The 25,510-nt window shown below is 44.7% G+C and overlaps 1 protein-coding gene across 6 annotated transcripts in view; it reads left to right on the top strand.

The window, feature by feature from the left end:
- Sfmbt2 (Scm-like with four mbt domains 2) overlaps positions 1 to 19,412 on the top strand; it is a 191,790-nt gene extending 172,378 nt beyond the window's left edge. For 5 of the 6 annotated variants that reach the window (XM_087590777.1, XM_087590776.1, XM_087590779.1 and 2 more), the window contains exons 17-22: positions 1,422 to 1,531; positions 5,662 to 5,837; positions 7,630 to 7,790; positions 8,841 to 9,098; positions 10,218 to 10,346; positions 14,671 to 19,412. In XM_087590777.1, coding sequence (XP_087446903.1) covers positions 1,422 to 1,531; positions 5,662 to 5,837; positions 7,630 to 7,790; positions 8,841 to 9,098; positions 10,218 to 10,346; positions 14,671 to 14,811 — 975 coding nt within the window. In that variant the 3' untranslated portion in view covers positions 14,812 to 19,412. 6 annotated transcript variants of the gene reach the window in all.
- The last annotated feature ends 6,098 nt before the right edge of the window (positions 19,413 to 25,510 follow it).

Raw genomic sequence — 25,510 nt, 5'->3', positions numbered from 1 at the left:
TTTTAGAGCTAAACCTCTAGGGTGTATCCTTCCCGCTTGAGGGCTTTCTGAATATGCCTTCGTGTTGACTGATTTCCACCCAAAACAGACTTGGTGGCAACAGTGCTTATTTCCCATCTGGGAACAACTCTTCTCCCTCTGGGTTGTATGTAATTCCTCAGACTGTGCCTTCTGCCTGATGTGACTATTAATACCTTTTCTGCACCTGGCTAAACTTGAGGAGGGGTGACACTGCAATTTTTCCTTATGTCTGAATGCCCAGCATCCCAAGGAGCTGCCACAGACAGTCATTTTGTGGTATTTAAGTTGATTTCCTACTTTACTTCTTCATATTGTCTAACATATCTGGGCATCAGGAGCTTGGAGCAAGGCAGAGTTTGTGAATGTTAAGCCCCACATAAGCATGGTAACACATTTCCTGGAAACCTAGCTCGAGAGATATAGAAGCAGGAAGATCAGAGTTCAAGGTTAATCTTGGCTGTAAGAGATACTGTCTCTAAGCCAAAAACAAATTAGTAAATCATGACTTGCTTCGTGAGAGGCCAGCGCTCAGGGATGGTTCCTCCATTGTTTTAGTAAATCTGTACACTGAGAATTACCAGGGACATCTCACCTCTCTCTTACAAAGGACATCGTTGGTCATTCTGGGCACTCTGCTGTAGGCAGTCACCACATTAATTATTCTTGGACTTCACACTTGGAAATGGGTGTGTTATTTGAAAAAATATGATATTGGTTAGGTGGTTCAGACTACTGCTCACAACACACACCCGAGAACGCTGTCAAATTAAATGTCCGTAAGTTGAGCCATTATCTGCTGGGAGGAACTCATTACACTCCGTATAGGTGTCTGAAGTATTCTCAGTGTTAGTTCAAACATACTGCTTGCTTCATTGGCTACATAAAGGATACAAGATTGATGTTTATGTCTAATTAGTTGCATTTCAGGGGACGTGCATATGGATACAGGTGTTTGTGGAAGGTAGAAGAGGGTGTTGGGTCCCCTATAGTGTGGATTGTAGGCAATTGTGAGCTACTAGAAACGGATGCTGGGGGACCAAGCACAGGTCCTCAGGACAGTACCTACTGTGAACCACTGAGCCATCTCTCCAGACCCTCCCACGGGCCTTTCCAAACAGAATGAAAGCCTCAGGACCCGACTGAAGAATAATCCTGTTGGAGAATAATGAATTGAAGAGTCTTTTGAGCATCAGGCACTCCCTGTAGCAGTTCCCGTTCTCTTAGCCAGTTTCCTAGATAGCAAGTCAGTTCCCTGTTGCCCCGCAGAAAATCCTATCACACTTTACCAGAACCTGCCACACTCAGGGGGAACCTTTTGTGGAGAGCAGTCCACACATCCTTGTTAAATGCAACAGGAATTGACACAATTGTGCTTCACTGTGGCGTCTTCTTCCCAACAGATTCTTACCATGATTACCAATGCAGCCTACAAGCCCGGGAGGGTGTTGAGAGAGTTACAGCTGGTAGAAGATCCAGAGTGGGATTTCCAGGAGGAGGTGCTCAAGGCAAAGTAAGTGTCCTTGGTTTTGGGGAATGGGGAGTTGGTTATACTTCCTCACTCTTGTGAAGCTTCCCGCTCCTTGGTTTGATATTGCCCAGGCAAATGGAAACAAATGGCAGGTCTGTTGCATTGCACCTCCATGTGCTACGTGCAGACTTCCTGCCTAGATTAGCTTTAGTATCCTCATAACAAAGTACTTAATAAAAGCAACCTAGGGAGCCAAAGATTTGTTTTTCTTCATGGGCTCAAGTCAAGCCCACGCTCACCTGGCTTCCAACGTAGGTCTACATTGTGACAGGATGACATCCTCGTGGACAGTAGAAAAAGAGAGATGAGCTAAAAAGAGAGATGAGCTAATTAGGGAGCATTTTCCAAGACACTCCAACCTCGACCTATCTGTGCCAACTCGGTGCCACCTTCTGAGGTCTCTGCCACCTCCTGAAATAGAACAATCAGCTAAGGACCAAATGCTTAATAAATGGCCCTGCGAGAGACATTTCCCATCCGGGTCACAACAGTGACATTTCTGCTGTACTGAGCTGCCTTAAATGTTACTACTAATAAAGTGCAGATTTGCTTAACTACTATTCTTGCATACATGTTTGTATGTGTGTGTGTGCATTATATATGTGCTGGTGTGTGTGTGTGTGTCTGCGTGTAATATGTATGGAGGTCAAAGAACACCCACATATGACATTCAGGTGTGTTTTTGAAAACATTTCTGTACAGTTGCTAAGTAGGCTAGGCTGGCTGGACAACGAGGCCCAAATATCCTTCTGTTTCCATTTATTTCTGGGTCCCCAGCTCGAGAAGTACAAACATACATCACCCCATCTGGCTTGTTTACACAGCTTTTAGAGCGTGAACTCAGGTCCTTGGGCTTGCAAGACAAGCATTTTACCGAGTCCTCTCCCCTGCCCCTTAATTAAAAATACATTTTAATGGCTAAACATTCATAATCAAAACTTGTGTTTACAAGCCAATGGATGACTTACCAGAAAGGAGGAAATCCTGGATGAAAGTGTTGTCCCCTGTCAGTCATTGCGGGAGGCTCGTCAGCAGTATTTGCTATCGTGAGCCGTTCGTACCAAATAAAATGTTCTCCACAGTCTGAAGAAACTAACGTGTCTCTTTGGCCAGCGTTAAGTGCAATGGTCGTGAGGGCTGGGTTCGCATGTGATTAGCCGACTTTCTGCTTTGACTTGGAACTCGAGAAGATGATAAAGCTTGGGTTTTCCTTCGCTTTCTTCTTCTTTCTCTCTTTATTTCCTATTCTGTGGTATGATTTTCACAGCCCGGGCCTCTGTCAGGCAACCCAGACTTTTAAATTATAGTATGTGGCAAATCTCACCGAGTTGCTCAGTCTGGCCATGTATTTGAACTTGAGATCCTCCTGCCTCAGTATCTTGAGTAGGTAGGGTCCAAGGCTGAACATTTCTCCATTCGTCTCTGAACAGGAGAGCGGGCATGCTGACATGCTTGCTCATGATCATAGAGGAGGCTAAGGAAACACCCCGTACTCTGGTGCTGAGTGTTGCTTAGTGTCTGAGAAGGCTTACCCATCTTTCCAGGGTTTCCGTGTGGCCGCAGAGATAGCCATGGATGACCTTACACTTCCCGTCCTCTTGCTCACACCTCCCATGTGCTAGGATTGCAGCGAGGCAGCATCACTCATGGTCTAAGCTGTGAGGGGGCAGCTGCATGGCCACTAAGGTTGCCTCAGTTACTGACTCTTCCCAGCACCATGCATGTGTCTGGTAGAACAGTTTATGGCCAGCTATCAGCTCTGTTCCTGGTGTCTCTCCAGATCAGCCCTGTCATCTTTAGTTCTGGAAAAGTCATTTATGGTCCAGTGATGCCCTACCCATCACAAGGGGAAGAGACTGAAGGACGATAAGGAGAGGGTTTATTTTCCCAAAGAGGAAAGCTAACGACAGGCAAAATTACACGGCATTATTCCAAGAAGCCTTTACCTGAGCTTCACCCATAGCATAGAAGAAATAAAGCAAGCTTTTATTGTTCCTTTTAATATTCCACATTCTATGTTCTATAAGGGGAGGCCTGTCTACCATAATAGACCATTTTTATCTAGAATACCGTTAGGGTGACTCCAGCTAAGTGTTTATGAAGAGAAATCCTTACTTCTCGATTTCCAACTTTCCTGAACCATTCGCTGTATCCCAGAGGCACCAAAGGGCTATGGAAATGACCAGAGTGCAAACATCTTAAATCTCATTAAAAGCACTGCTCTCCCTAAATCAGCCAGAAACTTATTCCCTGACAGGAAGAGTTCATTTTGCAAGTGTTTGCACTTATTTCCATGTTACCGAGTCGATGGGAGCTTTTATTAAATCCAGCCTGATAGAATTGAAACAGACACCTTGTTCTCCAGCCTGCCCAATTGCAAAGGCAACATATTACCTCTTCTATCAAGGATGGCAGGGAGGTCCTCAGCAAAACCTTACAAGGCATCTTCTCAGGAGGAAATGCCTGTCTGGGCCGGGTTTCTCCTTGCCTGATCACAGAGTCTCCTCTAAGCAGCCGCTAATGATGACAACGTACTGTCAGCAGGAGCCCCGGTGACAGCCCTGGCTGCTGTGTCACCTCTCTGCCTCTCATGGCAAATGACAACTTTCTAGATCCTGACAATGTGGCTGCGCTTCTCTCCATGCAAATGGGAGATGATTGGAGAGTGAGTTAGCTTCCTCCCCTACACTGAAAAGCAGACATGGTCTCTGACATGAATGAGTTGATTTAGCAGAGGTTAGACCTGGACTTTGAGGTTGTAGCCATGTTTACGGTCCAGGCTGAACTGTCATGCTACAGTGTCTCCAGGGGCTGAAGGCCTGGAATAGCCACCCCTGGGGGTGACAGTGTTTGTTGTCACTTGGCCTCTGAGATTACTCATTGATTTTTTTCTTTTAAAAATGTCTTTATTAGCGTACATAAATTATATATACTAGCTAGTTATATTGTGACATTTTCATCCATGCATATAAGGTGTTTTGATTGTGTCCCCCTCCCCACCGTTCCTTATCCTCACCCACCCATCAGATCCCCTTCTTCCCAGCAAGTGATTCTTCTACTCTTGGCTCTCCCTCTCCCCCTCCTTTTCTTCTCCCTTCTCCTCCTGAGCCCTCTCTAGCTTCATGACCCTGGGAGTTTCATTAGCGTTGCTTAAAGGCACATGGGTAAGAAGATATTTATAGATGTATGAACGACTTACCTGTGGCTATACCAGAGAGTAATTCTCTCCCTCCCTCATGTGCTGCTTGTGTGTGTGTGTGTGTGTGTGTGTGTGTGTGTGTGTGTGTGTATGTGTGTGTGTCAGCAGCGGAGCAGCGTGGGGAGCGAGTGGTGGGAGTGGTGGGAGAGAGCTGCTCACCTCAGGGAGACTGTGAAAGATCAAAAGGGATCAGGGACAAAATAGAGGCATGCCCCAGAGACACATTGTCTCCTTCTAGGCCCCTCCCCAAAGTCTCCATTTTCTCTCAGGAATGCCGTCAACTTGGGAATCCACTGAGAAGTCACTCTGCTGATCAATAGACACCTCATGATCCAGTCATTTCCCCAAAGCCCCAAGGCTGGCACCATATACCTAACACCTTCAGGGGACACCTCAGATTCAAACCTTAACAGTGCTGTGTGTCTCCAAACCCTGGCCCGGGGGTTACATGCACTCCAGGAGCGCTATAAACGAGGCTCAACACTAAAATCGCAAACTTACTTGAAACGTTGTGATTTTTTTTTCTAAAAAATGTGTATTTATTTTTATTTTACATGTATGGGTGTTTTGCATGTGTGTGCACCTGTGTGCCTGCAGTGCCCTCTGAGGCCAGAAGAGGGGGTAAGACCCTCTAGAACAGGAGTTATAGATAGTTGTGAGCCACCTTGTGGTTGCTGGGAACCCAGCCTCTGTCCTTTGGAAGTACAGCCAATGCTAAGAGAACCGTTGAACCATCTCACCAGACCATCACGCCATTTAAAAAATGGATTAAAAAAAAAAAACAGACCAAATAGCTTCATGTGCACTTCTCAGGTGTGAACTTTGTAGGTGACAATGTAGTTCAGACACACCTGCCAGCCAAACAAGTCTGAAAAATGAACTCACTACTCCTGCTCTGTCCGTTATTGTCCAGATACCGAGGCAAAATATACAGGGCCGTGGTCAAGATCGTGCGGACAGCAGACCAAGTAACAAGCTTCTGCCAGCAAGTTTGTGCCAAACTGGAGTGCTGTCCGAACTTATTCAGTCCCCTGCTGATCTCTGAAAACTGCCCAGAGAATTGTTCCATCCGCACCAAAACCAAATACAGTGAGTATGAAGAGGGGGAGGACACCCAGCATGTCTGATCCCTGCTGGACTGTACTTGGGTGCTTGTCTGTTTGTATGGTTGCTGTCTGTCTGTCTTGTGTTTAACCCTTTGCAGAGTTCTTCATGTGGGTACCCAAAGAACTCTTTAAGACTTGCTGTTGCTGATCAGGGTCTGTTTTAGCCTCATTTAAGAAGGGGATGGGATGGATCAACCGAGGGGACATTGTCACTAGAAGGTTTTGGGAGGAAGGGAACCAACTTCAGAGAACCAACTGATTCCTAGACTGTGTGTGTGGAAGAAGGAGGTTACACATTGATTATTAGCAATGTTTAGGGACTCTAACTAATTAACTTCTTGTCCTGGTATAAACCCAGGATTTGTAATGACAGTTCATCTCTTGGGTCCTGTTTGTTTGTTTTGTTTTTATCTTTTCATTCTGTAACGAAAGGTTAGCCTAAAACTCACTATATAACCTGGACTGGCTTCACACTCTCCGAGCTCCTCCTGTCTCTGCTCTTTTGTATTGGAATTAAAATATGGCTGAGTCTTTCAATGCTGGCTGCTGGTTCTTTCATCCCAAGCAGGGAAAGTCTCTGGGAAGTTTTCTTTCTGCACAGACCCTGTCTGTCTCTCCTCTGCTTAGATAGTTCGCTCAGCACTCTCTCAGGCATGTCAGCAGAGGATTCGGAAGCCGTCTCCCTTCCTTCCTTCCCAGCTGCCTTTGCTTTGTGCACTACTCTGTAATGCTGTGACTGTCACCCCACCACCACCACCACCACACTGAGAGACCTCTGCCTTACACAGACAGCTTCCCACTGTCATTCATTTCTTCTATTCTGAGAGCGTTTCTCTTCTACCCTGGTAGCCTTTATCATGGTAGAAGCCTCTACCTCAGAGATCTCAAGCTCCGAGAAAACCAGTCTACAGCTTGTGAGCTTCCCAATCTCTCCTAAGTCATCTCTGGTCCTGGGGCCGGGACAAGGAAGTTGGCTGTGCTAGCCCAGGTCCAGCCATCTAGAGTGGGAGGACCTACACAGTGTGGGCAGTGCACTGAACCACAGCGCCTGGCATAGAACCCAGTCTCGCTTGGGCCAGACAAGCATTTTGCCCCTGAGCCACCTCCACTTGGCCGTGGCGCCATCTGGAATCAGATGAAATAGGATACAAGGAGTACATGGTACTTGTGAGCTTGCCAGCCCACTTCCCACCTCAATTAATCAAGTCAAGATAACTCATCAATTAATCAAGTCAAGATATCTCACTTCCTGAACAATCACAGGCCCTTCCCGGGTGATTCTAAAGTGTGCTAAGTTGACAAGGAACCCTAAGTGTCACCTAGAAAGTCCCTTTGTGATCTAGGCTCCCTCTGTAGCTTACTCTATCCCCCGGATGCCCACGCTACCTCACCTTGGGCCAGTGTAAGGGTCAGCAAGGGTCACTGGGTAGCTACGGCTCCTGAAGATAACTGAGTTGACCGAGGGCCTCAGTTGGCTTGAATGTTGACCTTGTAAATAGTTCTTCTGTAGTCCCTGGACAAAAGGGAGATGGGGTCAACATTGTGATCTGCAAGTGAATTAAAAGATGATTCTGGATCTTATGTCATCAATTTTCGAAAGGCTAAGATCCCTCCAAGTGAATACTGCCATCACTTGAATTTGAGCCACAGTGGCAGGGGAAAAAAAACAAACAAACCCAAATTGGGCCTAGTGAGGCCAGTGATCTCCCAGTGGGCCTATGGCTCCATGATGAACCCATCACTGGTTACACTGGTTACACTCTTTCTCCCTGTAGCCTATTACTATGGGAAAAGGAAGAGGATCATTAAACCTCCACTCGGAGAAAGCAACACTGAAAGCGCACCAAAACCCACCAGGAGAAGGAAACGAAGAAAATCAATCTATGTGCAGAAGAAACGGAAATCCTCTGCGGTGGCCATGCCAGCGACCTCACAGGTACGCTGTCCTTAAGGGCCTCCAGCCCTTTCAGCTGGAAGGATTTCTTTCATCTTTTTAATTCACTTTCGTCTTTTTTGTGCACTGGGAGCAAGACACAGAGGGCAGAAGGAGAGGACGGGGGGGGGGGGCATGAGAACGCAGGCGTACGCCTGCTGTGCTGCACCTGTGGAAGTGAGAAACAGCCTTTGCGAGTCTGCTATCTCCTCCCTCTGTGGGAGCCCAGAATCAAAATCAGGTTGTCTGGTTTGTGCAGCGTGCACTTTTGCCTGCCCTGTTTGGTTGTTTTGGGGGATGCTAGGCAAGCAACTCCACCATTGGGCTACAATCTAGCCCTTGCCGTTTTGAGACAACGTCTCCCTAGGTAGCTCAGAGTGGCCTTGAACTTTGTGTGTGTATGGTGTGTGTGTGTGTGTGTGTGTGTGTGTGTGTGTGTGTGTGGTGTGTGTATGGTGTGTGTGTACAAGCATTCGATGAACAGGTTAACGTCAGTTGTCATTCCTGGGGACAGGCCCCACCTTGGTCTCTGTCTTGTCTGTTGTGTCTGTGCTAAGGCCTCTTTACTCTCCCCAGAACTTATCATTCTTGGCGGAGCTGATTGAGCAGCAAATACCAGGGAGCCACCCAATTCCTAGCTTTTCCACATGGCTTCTGGGGATCAAACCAAGGCTCTTATGCTTGCATGACAAGCATTTTACCTATTAACCCCCCTCTCCCTCTCCCCCATTTCCCTCTCCCTCTCCCTCTCCCTCTCTCTCTCCCTTTCTCCCTCCCTCACTCTCTATCTCCCCGCCCCCACTCCTTTTGCATATTGAGAACCAACTGCACATGTTCAGCTACGGGTTAGGGGATATCTGTGTTAGGAGATTGTGTTGGTATCATGGGCTCCCTTTTGGGGGCTCTGTAGACAAATCTTGCCAGGAGCTTTGTTCTGGGAAGGAAGGGAAGTGCCACCAGGGCTTGGCAGTGTGCCTGTCTGTAAGGGTCACACTACACTCACTCAAGGCCCTTTCAACCCACCCCGACTAAGCACATCCCTCTGCCCCTCAGGAAACTGAAGAGGACGATCCAGAGGCCCTGGACACTGCAAGCGAGGAAACTGGTTACGTGGTCCAGAATTACAAGACACAGCATGTACCAGTAGAGATGCCCTTTACCCGTTCACAGAGGGCTATGATCCTGAGGAAACATTCAGGGGCTGTAAAGCACCCTCCAGTGGAAAGGGCACGGAGGGTCCGCTCAGTGCACTCTACTGCCTCTTCTAATAACAGAAACAAGGTTCCACTTGTCAGGATTGAGAAATCAGAGGTGAGTTCAGAGAGTGGAGGGCGCATAGCTCCTCTGGAAGAACACAGAGCAGAGTTGAGGGTGTGTGTGGCTCAGGAAAACCGCTTCAAAATATCCGAAATGACCAGAGATGCTCTAACAAAATTCCCAAGTCCAAGAACAAAAGAATGATTTTAGCTCTTGGTGGAGAGGGCCAGTAAACATCAGGACTTCCCAGGGCTGGAATAATGTCTTTAATTCTTCAGGCCAGGTTGGAGGTGTCCAATCTCCAGTTCTGGATCCCCAAATTCCATCTCTACACATCTCATTTCCACACCTGAGTTTTGCATCCCTCTCTCCTGTATGGGACACCCCTCTCATATCATAATGTGTTAAATCAGCACACTCGGCACCCCTGTAACCCATGGGTGGTGTATGAACTGTTGCAAACGTCCCGGTGCCATCCTCGCGAAGGCCGGTGGCAACGGTGAGCTATCCTGCACACATCCACCTGCACTCCCTGCCATCTGTTCCCATTTTAATCAGAGATGCTTCAGCAGAAACCAGGTCCCCATTTTCACAACTAGGGATTCAAGATTGATGGGCATTATGCCCTGCAGCAGGGCAGACGCACATTCATAGGTGCACGGAGAGGCCAGGGGAGAGCTCAGACGCAATTTCTTAGGAGCCGCCCACTCTTTTCTCTCTTCTTTTTTATAAAAAATATTTTGAGGCAGGCCATCTCATGCCTGGAGCTTGCTTAGTAGTGAGTTAGTCTCTCTGAGCAGCAACTCCCAGAATTCTCCTGTCTCCACTTCCCCAACTCTGCCACTTTTTTTTTCCTTAGCAAGTGATCTGGTGATCAAACTCAGGTCCTTAGACCTGGATGGCAAGCATTTTTGCCAACTGAATTGTGTCCCCAGCCCTGCTGTACCTTCTGTTGTTAATGCTTTTGAGCTTTTAAAGATACCCAGGTCCTTGCAGATGTAGAAGTCACCAGACGTAGGTACGATACTGAGTTATGCCTGTGTGCCCAGTGAGAGACCAAGAGAGCTAGGAGTTCTGGTCCAGCAGTGTGGAGACACAGAGGATATTAAGGCTATGCAGCTCCCCCCTAACCCCGGAGTGTGCAATGACAGTACCCTGCCCCCTCCCCTGCAGGACCCAAGGCAGTCGGAGGAGGAGAAACTGATTCTTGAGAGCAATCCGCTGGAGTGGTCCGTCACAGATGTGGTGCGATTCATTAAGCTGACTGACTGTGCACCTTTGGCCAGGATCTTTCAAGAGCAGGTACAGTGGCTTTCTGTGTCATCAGTTTGTTTTCTGGACTCCAGGTCTTGCCTCTATGTATTTGCATGTCCGTGCACAAGTGTATGTATTTTTCTGTCTGTGCAGTTATGTGTGTTCATGTGTGTGTAGTTACATGCATGCCTGTGTGCACATAGGTACGCATGTGCATCTGAGGCCCAGAAGACAGCGTAGGGTATCCTTCCTCAAGCAATGGCACCTTTATGAGACAGGTTCACACATTGGCTTGGAACTCACGAGACGCATTTACCCCTGCCTCCCGAGTGCTGGGACTCCAAGCATGTCCCAACACATCCCACTTTTCAAAGTTGGGATCAAGTCCTTATAAGGCGACTGCTCTGCTGACTGAACTGTCTTCCCAGCCCTGAGACTCTTAAAGGAATTTCCTATCTTACCTGACTTCTTCATGACTTACCACGGAGGGATTAAAGTCTCACATGCCCTTCAGCTGCATACTGCGGTTGACATCTGTAAGGGGGCTCATCCTTGCTGCTGAACGGTACTGTGCGTCTGTCATCAGGGTTTTCTGAAAGAGAGGTGAAGAGTGAACATCTAGGCTCCGCCCTTATTCATGGCTGTAGCCCACTTCCTGGCACCAGTTTCCGTTGTGCTGTGGCCACAATAAAACACTCTCAACCTGGAGGGGAAAGAATTGATTTCCTCTCACAGCTCAAGTCTCTCACATGGAGGGTTGTCAGGGAAGGAGCTCAAGATAGGAACCTGGAAGCAGGAACTTGAAGCAGAGGCTTGATGGCACTCAGCTGGAGCCAAGGGTCACTAACCAGCAAACCTCACAGAGTAGATATCTGTCTTTTAAGACCTAATATTTTTCTAAATACGATTGTCTATATAGTTGATTAATACCTCTCTAGTCTGTTTTTACATTTAATAAGCCAATAGCTTGAGAAGGTAAAATTTTAAACATTAAGGCAGGAAAAAAAAGTCTGATTTCCCCGATAGAGAGGATTTTCTATCTTTCTGTCCAAGTTAATGTGGTAAAACGTTGTACAAGGCAAGTTAAAGAGTGTCCGTCCCAGGACTCCGCCTCCCGCTCCCACAACTGCAGTTCTTCCTATCCCAGCTCTGCTGCCCGTACCCACGAGGTGAAGTGATTAATCTCATTCGCTCTGGAAACTTCTGCAGAGTCAGAGGAGGTCACGTGGAAGACACCAACAGGAGCCAGACAGGAGGTCCGGCTCTTGGGTTTCTGCTGTTCACTGCTCTTCTTCTCTGGGTACAGACAGAGAGGCAGACAGGGAGACAGGCTTTCTGACCTCAAGAGTGAGGGCAGTGATCTGACTTTTCGTTACAGCACAGAGATGAGACAGAAATGGTGAGCGGTGCTGTGGCTTAGCTGATTCAGGGCTTTACTGACGAAATTTTATCTCCATCTTAGAAACAAACACAAAGCAATAGTTAGGAAATCGTGTAGAGTACTGTCTGGGGCAGTTGTTTCCCCAGTCTGGTACTTAGACATGGCGGTATTGAATATGAAACCTGTCATATTCAAGTACATGACAAACTCTATCTATATAGGTTTAAAGACACCATGTTGGTCCATATGTACATTCAACATATACTGATCTACTACCTGCTATACATACCTTATAATGTCCAAAACATGACCATGAAATGTGTCATTCTATGTAAGTTTCACTTTGGTTTAGGCCTGAGTGTTCTATTTCACTTTTGAAACATTATTCTGTTCTGAACCAGAATAAAGGAGAGGGGTTTGTTTGTTTGTTTGTTTTGTGACTTCTAGATTCCAAGTTAGGTAGGAACTCAAGAACATCTGTAGCACAAATTGTTACCAGGCTCCTGTGTTGCTACTGTGCTCAGAATTGCGCAAATTCTCAGTGAGGTGCTGGGTCTCGGGGCGGGTAGCTAAAACACTAAATTCCTCCTTTAGGTCTCTGCTAAGCCCAGTTTCCAACAATATCTCAGATCGTTTCAAGGAAACGAACTTTCTGGCACATTCCACGATAGATTCAGAGTGGGCTGTAACTTCCTCCACCCACCTCCTCTGACATCAGCTCAAAGCTTGGTCCTTGATTTAGACGTCAGGTGGCCTTTTATTATTATTATTTTTTTTATTTTTTTTTCTCTTTTTTCTTTTTTTCGGAGCTGGGGACCGAACCCAGGGCCTTGCGCTTGCTAGGCAAGCGCTCCACCACTGAGCTAACTCCCCAACCCCATCAGGTGGCCTTTTAATGGACGAGTCTCATTCCCAATTATTTTGCATTTCACATTAGGGATTTTCAACTATTATAATAAAAAAAAAAGTGTTGCCTGCTGGTTTGTCTAAAGTGCGCGGACACTTGAGTCCTTTCTGGTCCATTAGACTTTTAATGGCTCATTCTAACTAACCTTTTTTCTATCCTCATTTTGTCTAAATGGCAGTGCTCTGATTGGGCGAGGCCTCCAGAAAGCGTTCTCTATGCTGTCAGATGAACTAGGTACTTTTAGATTATTCACCAGCCTGCACAGGAGATCACAGTGTACAGTCTGGTAATAGCTGTGTGTGTTCATGCCTAGGGACGTTAGGAATTCAGAGATGGTTCTGATCACGGGGAGCGACTGTGGACATTACACCCTCCCCATTGCCGGCATGCTCACCTTTTATTTCCAGAATGTCGTGGCAGCTTCTTAGTTAAATCTACCCTCTGTAATTTTGCGCTGCAAATCTGAACATTATACAGCGAGAGTCCACACACCCATATGTAACGTGGCTTTACACGTATGACCCTGAATAGCATAGTCCATGTGCTTGCCCATTGCCGACCAAGTGAAGTGGATTGCCTGAACAAGTCACTTATTTTATGAGGACCTTGAAGGATCATTGGCAGCTTTAGTTCTCTTTGAGGGCATTACAGAATACCCAGAGCTTTGGAGTGCATTTTTGTGCCCTTCTTCCTACAGCAGATTTAACAGTCACTTAATGGATATCCTCACAATATGGCTCCTGTTGCTTAGATACAGTTAAGTTGTAGTAGAAAGGGGGGGAAACAGCCCGGAACCCAAGCGCAGCTCACCCTGAGGACTGTGCACGTGCACAGATGTGACTGTTTTCAGGACGGACATTGCTTCGAGCCATCCTTCTGCATATAGGCATTTCATTCATTTCTTTAGGGGTTTGTTTCTTGCTAGTGGGTAAAGGCACCTTGTAGTCGTGATTTTTTCCTTAATTTTTATGTATCTACATGATATCTCTTGTCTCTCTGGCAGATTCTTTAGCTCTAATAGTCTTGGAGGGTAGATTCTATTGTAAAAGGTTCTCTTCTAAAGACGACTTGTAGAGATGTTGGATTAGCATGCGACACTGACCTGGGGCTTCCGTTTGAATACAGTGTGATGTCGTGACTTTATCAGCAATAAATAATGTTTCAGGGCATGGTGCATGGCATTTTTATCACTATGTAGCAATGGGAAAATTTAAGGGAGCAAGGTAGGTATTGCCCTTCATTGTGTGTCTGTGTTTTTGTCTGCACGTTTGTCTGTCTGTACACACACATGCGGATGTGTGCATGTGTTTTCCTCTGTAAAATCATAGTCTGTAATTGACAACTTTCTCTTTGGTGCCTTACCACCTATCCTGGTGATAGAATATTAGACTGTACAAAGCAGTAAGAGTTAGTATTTTTAGTGTCCATCTCTTTTCTGGTGTTTAGATTAGCATAGAAGGACCTGACTTAGAACTAAGAAGTTGCTATCCCAGAACAAGATACTAAGCCTGGAGCCTCTTAACCATTTCATTGCCTGTTTCCACCAGAAGATGCTTAGGAAATTTCAGAGGAGCTAAAATGTTCTTAGAAAAAAAAAAGATATTTTGTGGGGGCAGGAGTGATGGCCCAATGGGTAAAGCTCTACAAACCGACGGCTCAAGTTTGGCTCCCGAGAACCAATTAATAGCCAGGGAAAATGGTGTACACGTATCTGTAATCCCAACACACTCCTGTGAGGAGAAGAGAGGCAGAGACAGAATTACAGGCCAGCTAGACTGCAGGAATGACCTCTCTCAAACAAGGTAGGGGTGAGGACCAACACCCAAGGATTCCCTCAGAACACACACACACACACACACACACACACACACACACACACACACACACACACACAGAGTTTCATTAACACAAGCAAGCATTCAATAGTCATCAAGCTGATTGTTACCTTTGATAATATGCTCACAAGTTTAAAAGCAGAAAGAATGGTTCTCTACGAATTTAGCTCCAGGACAAAACTCGATAAGACAAACACATCCTCCAAGTGTATCCCACTTCATCTCTAACGTGGCTTTCTCTTCTGACAGGACATCGATGGCCAGGCTCTCCTCCTGCTCACTCTCCCAACAGTGCAGGAGTGCATGGAGCTGAAGCTAGGACCTGCGATCAAATTATGCCATCAGATCGAGAGAGTGAAAGTGGCTTTCTACGCCCAGTACGCCAATTAGCTCACCCTTCCCGAGTGGAGATCGCCTGATTCTGATTATGCTGTGTTTGTTGTAAAGGTTTTCAGGACCGAGGCCTTGATTTCCTGGGCTTTGTGAAATGGCACAATCCATTGGGGGTCTCCAAAAAGCCAGAAGCCCAGGACCTCTTTCTTGCACCAGCCTATTTGGTAGTCCTATGTTTTTAAAGCACACGGAAGGAACACCAGCAGTGTATTGTGAACGTTCTGAGACAGACCTTCCCTGGCTCAGGGCCTCCGATTCCCTTTTTTTCTCCCACTCAAAGCAGGTAGTTTTATGGAAGTCAGGTCTCCTTACACTGAGGTCTAGGTTCCTGGGAAACTCAGATGGATTAGGTGTATCCTAGCAGAACCCCCGTCTAGCTGCCATTTTTGCCTGACTCAGCCTCAAGCTCTCTTACAGCTCTGTCTGACGCACACACGCACGCACGCTACCGTGGTTTAGAGTCACCTCCTATTCCATTTGGTCTCACTTAAGCTCCATTCTCCCATACAACTCTGGACTCCATTCAGCTCCGTCCTCTGTCAGAGGTGCCTTTTCACAAGTATGGCAGCTTGCCACGAGCCCGCTACCGTGTAAGCAAAGCCTAGAACACTCTATGTAGTCTCCTCCAGAACCATAGCTTCAATGTTTTAAGATCACTGTGACCCATCAGGAGGAGGCTGCTTTAGGGAAGTTATCAAATTCTGTATTGAAGAAACATTTTCAGGGAGCAAGTATAGGAAAAGACTTTGGGGACAGTGCTTCTCGTGAGCTAGCTGTATCCACTTAGAATGTTAACACAGATGGTTGCTACAAGCAAATCCCTCCGAGCCTCTCTTCCGCTAGTGCCTGGCTTGCCACATGGAAAGGAATCCCAGGGGAGCAACATAAGATAGCAGAGCAAATACTGGATCTGGATCCAGTGGGTTTCCATCCATTGTCTAGTGGCCAACTTCATGTCCTTGGGTAACTTGCCACCACCCTGGACCCCAAGTTCCCATTGAGAAGTAAGGTAGACATTCACTAGAGAGGCACTGAGGGCACCTTTCCCCTGCTCCCGCTAGAGAGGAGTCTAGGTAGACCATAATGAGAGAAAGAATGTGGCCTCAGAGTTTAACCCTCCATCTTCTGCCTTTCACTCTCTTTTGGGGTTGCTTGTGAAATGTCATCTGTAGCCTAATCAGTGATTATAAAATCTGGCTGATACCAGCACTCACCTGTATTTTCCTGTGATCTTGCAAACCCAAAGGAGCTGAGGCACATTATAACGTGGAGGTCACCTCCATGTCTTTTGGAAACCAGGCAGGGAAACCAGCCTTTCATTCTGCTTAGGAGTGCCTCACTTTGGAAGCTTAACTTCCCACCTATCCGGGCCTTACTGGTTTACTTTGTGGTTTCCCATAGTTTTTTCATAATCACATTTCCTTCATCTGTTGTCCTAGAACCACAACTGTCCCAGAGCATGGGATGACAGCTGATAGCTGCTTGTCCTTTGGCTGAGGTTTAAGGCAGGGTAGCCCATCAGCCCGTGAAAGCTCTGGTTGCCTATGTTAGGCACCCATTCTCGGCACGGTCATGGTTGCAGGTGGAATTGGAAAGCGAATTGTGTGTGGCTGAGACACTTTAGTCTTCCCTGAAGCTGGTTCTCTACGTCAAGCCTGTAGGCCGTTGGCAAATGGGTGTGCCTAGGGACAAGTGGTGTTGGACTGTGTCCTCTGGAGCTGTAAGGATGGAGCCACTCCTGTCGGTGTCTGTGTGGTTGCCTTGCAGTTAGATTTCTCTCTTCTAAACTACATGTTGAACCTTCCTTGCTTCATCTGCCTTCTCAGCCACACACTTTTGGCCATAAATACTCAGTCTACCGGTTGGAAAGGGTATCTATTTCAAGATGGGGGGTGACATTTCTCCTGTATCGACTCCTTGATTCTTCACTGTGGTCTTTTCAAGCTGAGCTATTTCTTTTGCATCTGAAATGGGATGTGGCTATGGCATCGCTAGAACACGGTTTGCTTTCAGGACAAATGTCACTTTCTCATGCCATTTCCCGTAATGACACAGAGGAGGAGGCGTTGCCCCATAACATGAGGATTTCCTAGAGGTCTCCTGAGCCCACAGAAAGCCAGAAAAGCACTGACAGAAAAGTCTGTCAGGACATGTCCACCATTGTTCAGAAACCCTTCTTCTGTGGATCCAAATGTTCCAGCCCCTCTCCATGCTTCAGCCTTGCAGTTTAGCGTTGGTCTCCCTCTGCAGTGTCAGCTCCCCCAGCCTTGCTTTGGCAAGGAAGAGGTGACAGTAATCTTACCAGGGGCTACTCTCATCATAGTGGCTGTCAACCCGCAAGCCATCCCCCCAACCCCCGTGAGACTTGAGAAGTATCTTGATGACCAAAGAGGATGATTTTTCTCAGAGAAAGGTGCCAGTGTCGTCCTCCGGAGCTTTGATCCAGGATGGTGTGCTCACGTGCGCAATGCAATTTTGTCACCAGATTGTAATGTGGGTTTTGTCTCTCTCTACCCTTGCCTCTCACTGTGTTTGTCTGAGTCACAGAACTGATTTCCACTGTGTTTGTCTGAATCACAAAGCTGATTTCCAAGGATTGATTGGGAAGAAATAGATGGATTTTTATACACGTACACCAAAAATATTCTGCCCTAAGTACCATGGAATGATGCCCTTGCCTCATTACTTCCTTGTTGGTATCATTTCCTTATCTCTTTGATTATCTTCTGGGACCAGTGTCCGCTCCTCCAAGCACCCACCCTTTGGGTGCATCACTCCATTCATGGCATGACCAGTCCATGCCATATGACTGAGGAGTGGAAGTGCCACCTCAACTTCAGTGATGACAGTCTGTCATTTATGCCCACCTTAAAATGTAGGGAGCTTGTTTCAGCCCCCAATTTCTGGAGTATATTTGTTCTGTGTTATATAAAAAAAAAAGGATCCTGGCCACAAAATAAAACATGCTCTGATCAAAGCTGGCTGTCCTCGCACTGCACATCGCTGCTATTCAACAATGGTGTCCTCCACCACAGTGTCAAATCTAGAGCATGGAGAACTGGTCTGTCACTTTTAAAATTAGATGCCTTTGATCAGAGCTTGACTCACAGACAGCATTTGAGCTCTCCAGCTATTTGAGTGCCTAGACCTTATTTGATCATATTCAAAAGATCACTTCCCATGCTTGCTTTGATTTGGTCCTCAATAAATTAAAATGATCCACACTTTAACACTGCCACATCTGACCTTCACTGCCACCTTTAGATGGTTCCTTTTGATCAACCCTTTGAAGATGGCTCCCTCCTAATCTATGTCATACAATTCTGAGTGCTCTATGAAGCAAATATTGGCTCTGTCTTCTGTCTACACCAAATGCCACTTCCTGAGATTCGTCCCGAGTTCTGGAAGCACTTGTGATTTCCATACTCATTTCCTATAACACCCACTCATATTCACTTCTCTATAAAGAAACAGCACAGAACTGTATTGGGATCTCTGTTGTGGTTCGACATCGCTGTCTTTGGGTTACGGTATTGAATCTAGGTTCCAGTTACTCTCTGTCCCGTCTTACGGAGCTGTGATTGAGTGTGCAATGATTTGGAAGAAAATGCAAATTAAGATAGCTGTGGTGTTTATGCCAGAAGCCTCTGGGGACATCTGCTGTTTGTGTCTCTTTGGTGCAATAATTAAATAGGGAGGAGAAGCCCAACTGGTAACCACACAACTAAATGATTCTTCTACTTGCTCACTGTTGCTTTCTGTCACAGATTCTCTCTGTGTGTTGGCAAAAATCACTCTCCTTAATCAGATTAACTTCTTAAATTGCTTAATTCTCATAACTTTAAAACTAGGGTGGTTTGCAGGTATCCAACATATGCTATGACAACGACATTGTGATATTTGTGACCCATTTAACTTGCTGGAAGTTCATGGCTGCTCTCCTGCCCCCTCTCCTTGGGCTTTTTGTGGTTGAAACAGTGAATAACGCTTCGGTTTTCTGAACTGTACACATCCTTGTTCAGGTTTCTTCTGATGACTAAGACTCAGTACCAGGGAGATGTAGGCCATATCACGGAACCCAGGCAGTGCAGTGCTTTGGGTGGGACAAAGAGAAGCCCTCGAGAAAAATAGTTCTAGAACAATCTTTTGCTTTAAAAAAGTCGTTTTATTATGAAAACTGTGAGAAGGGTTTTTTTTTTAATTTCAATTAAAGAAAAAGTGAACATCTGACCTGTCATTCAGAATGCAAGCTAACATCATCCCCGTGAGCAGAGAGAACCCTAGTCAGTGATGGCAGGAGCCCTTTACCCCTCATGTTCCATTTTGAAAAGTTTGTATTGAAATTTGGTTCATACCTTGTGCATTGGCGCATAAAAGAAAAACAAAAAACAAATCCGTGTCTTTAGGTTTAAAGTTTAAAGGGGCAAAGGGCATGCTCTCTCAGTTTGCTGTAAAATTGTATTCTGTATATATGTTTCCATGTACATAAAGGAAAATATATATCAGAGTTATATTTTAATTTTTATTCTAAATGGAAAAAACCCTTTTTACTTGAAAACATGGACGCCACATTGCTAATAAAGTAAATATAAATTCTACGGTGGTGTTTGTGTTTATGTGTCAAAGGTTATTGAATGTATGTTCAGGGCTTGTGTTAGGGTTGCTTTTCTTGTAACGTCTGTTTGGGGCTTTGCATTTCGTTATAGAACCTGTTCTTCAGTTGGTTAAAACCATAGCTCTCAAAGAGGCCTCCTCATGGAACTTTACTCAGGCAAAGTGTGCCCGTTCTAATTCCATTCCCGTCCCTTTGATAAAATGCTAGCTCAAAGCAACTTTGATTGGCGGAAACGATTTGTTTGACTTGTCCCTCCAGGTCAGAGTTTATCATTATGGGAGATCTAGGCAAGAACACAAGCAGGAACTAGAGAGGCAGAAACTGGTTCTCACTTGTTCAAGTGTGGGTTCTGGCTTAACTACCTTCCATACACAACCCTAGACACCTCCCTAGGTAAGGTCAAACAGTGCTGTGGCTCTCTGGGAATGACTGCTTGCCATGTGTGTGTGTGGTCTCGATGACCCAAGTTACACATGGAGAACCCAGCTAAAAATACCTAGAGTGCAGGCTTGGCATCCCAAGTCTGTGGAGACAGAGACAGGTGGATCCCCAGGGCTCATTGGCCAATGACTATTTAATTCAACGAGAGACCCTGCCTCAAAAAAGACGAACCCCCAGAGTATGATTCCAGAAACTGTCCTCTGACCTCTCTGCAAGTGGATACCCGTACACTTGCACACGAGCACATCCGCACATGCACATAAAAATAGCATTGCTTACTTTCATAGGGTTTCTGGCCTTCCCAATTTCAACCGTCTTTCATTTCCTAGGATTACCTAAAACTTTAGAAGAAAGATTGCTTTTTTTCTATAGGGACCCTAAATTAATAACCACATCGAGACACTGGACAACTTACTATCACAACTAGGTCTTGAGTATCCAAGTAAGAAGGAAAAACAGCTTGCTGCTGTGGTACTCCAGACCTGAGATCTCAGCAAAGGGAATTGCCCTTCCATTTCTGCCACTGTGCCTTATATTACACAGGGAGAGTGAGAAGTTAAAAGGGGCTTAAGCCCTTGGGTAACAGGAGTGGACAGACGCCGAATCAAATCTTCTATCCAATCTCAAGGAACTCACTTCACTTTAAATCCATTTTTAGTCCTGCTGACAGTCAAGCATCGCGCATATATATATATATATATATATATATATATATATATATATATATATATATATTTTCATTCTCTTTTAATTGTGGATTTTTTTAAAAAAGAAATAGATTCATAGTATAAGTTCTTACTTTGCAGTTCAAACTGCCTTCAGACTAGTTCAAAATCAATCATTCTGTCTCAGCCTTCCACATGTTGGTTACAGGTGTGTGCCATCATGCCTCACATGAGGTGTTGTTTGTTATTTACTGTTATTATAAATTCAGATCTTTCACAGCAGAAGCAGAGCCTCAGAAAGCACAATAAGAAACACCATTCATTTTCCTGATATACCGTCAGCAGATAGAGGATGGTACAGCTGAATAAATACAGCTATCATATTTCTACTTGGACTTGAAGATCCTTGAAAACAGATATTTAAAGACTGACTATATGAACACTTCCAAATTTCTAAATCTAATAAATCAAAGCAAAAGTAATTTTTTTCATGTTGTCTTTTCTTCTACTTAGCCAGACTCTGTACAACTTTCAGTTCACTAGAAGCTTCTCCTTTGTTCTGAGGTGTGTGGTACAAATGTTCGAAGTCTAGGAGAAAGCACAATGCTTACTAGAGGTTCAGAGACCATACTTTTAAGATGCTGATTGTGGGAAAATGACCTTTGGTGATTTCATGTGAAGACAAGTAAGGTGAAAATATTACCTGAACCACAAAGAGTTGTCGGAAGACATGTTTATGACACTGGGTCAGGCCTGGGTTCAAGCACATCTCTATGGAATGTAGTTCGTTTGTAATGTCAAAGTTTTCTTTAGTGTCATGGGTGGCTGATATGTCTAAATGATGGATCATGCTAATAGATGAAAGGAAGTTTCACCTTGTCAGCATGATGATGGGACAACATACAATGACCACTACTACTGTGTCTCCTCACTTAACACAAGATTTGTTCTGTTTTATTAGTGGGATTTTGCTGGGAAGTTTTGGAATATATATATATATACACATATATATATCTTTAGTATATATATGTATATATATATGTATATATCCTATACATGTAAGCATATATACAAATATTAGGCATATTAAATTATATATTTACACACATATGTGTGTGCATAAATTATATATGTAGGTGAATATATATGTACAATATGTGTGTATGTTGTGTAATGTATATACACATATATACATATAACACATACAGATACATATTACACACACATACACACACACACACACACACATATATATATATGTATGTATATATGAAGCAGGGTGGTATGAAGAGAGAAAACTCAAAGACAGATAACGTTGAGAAAGGGGAAAGCATATACACATTTCACATTTCGATAACTTCAAGTTCTTATCCTATCCCTTTCCAGTTATGGAACACAAAATTTCAGTTTTCTATGAAAGGTAAAATGTTATATATGTTTACATCATTAATAAGATTAGACACAATAAATGCTATGTGGTTTTTAGCACAGAAGACTTAATGACTTTAGGAGTCCAGTTTCAGTATAATAATTTAAACTCCTCATCTGAGTACAGTGGCCCATACCCCTGTCCCCGGGATGGGTGCTCTGCATTCACAAGCTTCTGTTAGGATCATAGCTAATCTTACAGTGCTCTGTTATCATTTACGTTCCAACCTTCCATGCCTAACTTCTCCACCTGAAATTACATCCTCCCCTCAACCGAGAAGCTTTTCCTTGGGGCCTCTCTTCCAGGAAATTCAAATGGAATGTATGCATTTAAAAGCAGCTATTACCTTAGTCAAGCAATGGGCGACCAATAACGAAATATTCCAGCGTAACGCAGCAGACCTGGGAAACTCACCAGCCTCCTGTAATTGGGGCACTCATAATACAAGTCTTTTCCAAATTATGACTTAGGTTAGAGGTGAAAATTTTTAAAGTGGTCTCTGATTATTAAAGCAGTATGTTTATATTGTAGACCATTTGGAAAGCAAAGGTGTCATTAAGTTGCCCATTATCTCATTATGTTCAATTATAATTTCATCATGTTTGCATTTGTATTTAGAATACAATATTGAAATTAAGTCATGTATACTATTTAAAAGACTCACTGGCATTCTGCGACCATCCTCCACACGGCAGCATTAATATTCTTAAATATTAACACTTTAGTCTTCAATGTGTTTTACTTTGATCAACTAATTTCATTCTTTGTCATTCTGTGTCATTCTACACTCATATACAGTCTCATGTGAGTGTAGGATTTGTTTTAACCGCTCCACCCTCTCAACTTCTTCCTCTCTCTCTCTCTCTCTCTGTCTCTCTCTGTCTCTCTCTCTCTGTGTCTGTTTCTGTCTCTTTCTTTCTCTCTGTGTCTCTGTGTCTCTCTTGTCTCTCTCTGTGTGTCTGTGTCTCTGTCTGTGTCTGTCTCTTTCTCTCTCTTTGTTTCTGTCTCTCTGTCTGTGTCTCTCTCTGTCTCTCTCTCTGTCTCTGTGTGTGTGTGTCTGCCTCTGTCTGTGTCTGTCTCTTTCTTTCTCTTTGTTTTGTCTCTGTGTCTCTGTCTCTGTCTCTGTCTCTCTCTCTCTCTCTCTCTCTCTCTCTCTCTCTCTCTCTGTCTGTCTTCCCTGTGAAACACCCTCCTTTCCTCCCATTTCCCAGATTCATGAGTTTTTGGTTTTATTTTGTGACCCATTTATTTTAGCTAGGGTCATATGGACAACATTGGCTAGTACTCCTGTTTTAAATGCTCAAACAAGCCTACGACTGATCCAACACAGTGCAGCAAATGCACAGGCATGCTCTCCTAGCCTCTCAAGAACTCACCATTTTGCTGTACTTGCTTCAGAGTTATATATTTTTATCTCGTACAGTCAAGTTAACTATGTCTCCCTCATTCCCTCCTTTTGTGTTTCAGAGATAACTGCTATTCTGATTTGGGTGTTACAGATCCCAAAGCCTGATTCTTACATTGCTGCTTCTCAATGTATAAAGCTAATAAAGGACTCTACTTTTGTGGTTCTTCCAGACACTCGTTAGTGTGATTTCATCATGTTGCTTATATACTAGACTGCAATGGACGTCTTCTGCTCAGCATTACAAATATGACATTTTCCCATGCCTTTAATTCATCAATTTGATCCATCGATTTTCTTTCACCACAGTATAAACTCAATAGAGCTCGTGTATCTATTCAATTGGTGGAGCTTTCTGAGATTTGCAGAGTTTCACACAATGTTGCCATGTGCATCTTCTTCTGTGCACAAATAACAGGGTCTCTCATTGGACAGAATCAATGGCCAGTGGGAGAGGGGGCAGTCACCTTCCTCAGTGATGTAGGCACTGGAAAGATTCCTTTTCTGAAGGAAGTCTCCATTTGTGTTCACGCAGGCAACTCTGATTAAATTCATTGGTTCACACAGGATTTTTTTTTTAAGACATGAAAATAAGAGAGGAACTTACTGAAGATGAAGAAAGGGTTTGGTGGGGAGGGGAGGGTGTTGAGAGGGTAAGGGAGAGACTATGATAAAAGTACATCTATCCATATGTGTGATGGCTTGTATATGCTTGGCTCAGAGAATGGCACTATTAGGAGGTGTGGTCCTATTGGAGTGGGTGTGTCACTGTGGGTGTGGGCTTTAAGACCCTCATCCTAGCTGCCTGGAATCTAGTATTCTGCTAGCATCTTCAGATGTAGATGTAGAACTCTCAGCTCCTCGGGCACCATGCTTGTCTTGATGCTGCCGTGCTCCCACCTTGATGATAATGGACTGAACCTCAGAACCTGTAAGCCAGCCCCAATTAAATGTTGTCCTTGACAAGACTTGCATTGGTCACGGTATTTGTTCACAGCAGTAAAACCCTAACTAAGAATATGTGTATGAAACTGTAAAAGAATAAATACATTAAAATAAAGTCCTGCCCCATGCAGGCAAAGCTGGAGCAGATACAGTTTGTACACCAATGTCAAGAGCTCAAAGCAAAAGCAATGGGTAGCATCTGCTAATGAGAAGAGTGCTCAGCCCACAGCTCTGTAGTCTCACCTCTACAAACTCTTCCAGCCCAGCTGCTGCAACAATACCCATTGCCTGGGATCCACGGTCTCACATACCCTCCAGCCCCTATACATGGCCCAAGGACCAAATCCACCTTTTTATAAAGGCCTAAGCACACACATCAATTGCCTCTCCTCCTTCCCTGTCCCCTTGTGTTTGTCCTTCTGGTGAATTACTGAAAGATGGTTCCTCTGTCTGAAACTCAGATTATTTTTAAAGATTTATTTATTATATGTAAGTACACTGAGCTGTCTTCAGACACACCGGAAGAGGGCATCAGATCTCATTACAGATGGTTGGGGTGCCTCACACCCCAGGTCTCCTGAAACACTTGCCACCATCAGAACCAGGCTTCTACCTATAACTCCAGAGTCCAGCACAGTTGTGGGAGACTTTGAAAATAAAGTCATTTTGCAAAGGCTGTTCTGTGGCATTCGGTCAAAGGAAGCGCTTTTGTCTGGGCTACAGGGCTGCTTTCTCCCAATGCTGAAACCGACACTTTTGTCTTCTGTGCCACTTCTGGTCTGCCTAGGCCTCTGTCTCTCTGTCTCTCTGTTTCTGTCTCCCTGGGTCTCTCTGTCTCTGTCTCTGTCTGTCTCTGTCTCTGTCTGTCTCTGTCTCTGTCTCTCTCGTGGCTCAAACATATCTTACTGAGTTCATCTGCTGGTCTTGTGTGTTTACATAGTGTAGCTATGTCCAAGTTTAAACACACAAAGCTATCATCATTAAAAGTCTCTCCACAATAGAAGCAATCAAGAAAGAACACATGGAAACAACCCTGGATATAGAAAACCAAAAGAAGAGACAAGGAGCTATAGATACAAGCTTCACCAACAGAATACAAGAGATGGAAGAGAGAATCTCAGGAGCAGAAGATTTCATAGAAATCATTGACTCAACTGTCAAAGATAATGTAAAGCAGGAAAAGCTACTGGTCAAAA

Source organism: Rattus norvegicus, chromosome 17 (genome assembly GCF_021556685.1).
Source record: "Rattus norvegicus strain SHRSP/BbbUtx chromosome 17, alternate assembly SHRSP_T2T, whole genome shotgun sequence".
NCBI classification, from domain to species: Eukaryota; Metazoa; Chordata; class Mammalia; order Rodentia; family Muridae; genus Rattus; species Rattus norvegicus.
The sequence above is the reverse complement of the archived record's forward strand: the minus strand, read 5'-3'. Positions and strand labels throughout refer to the sequence as shown.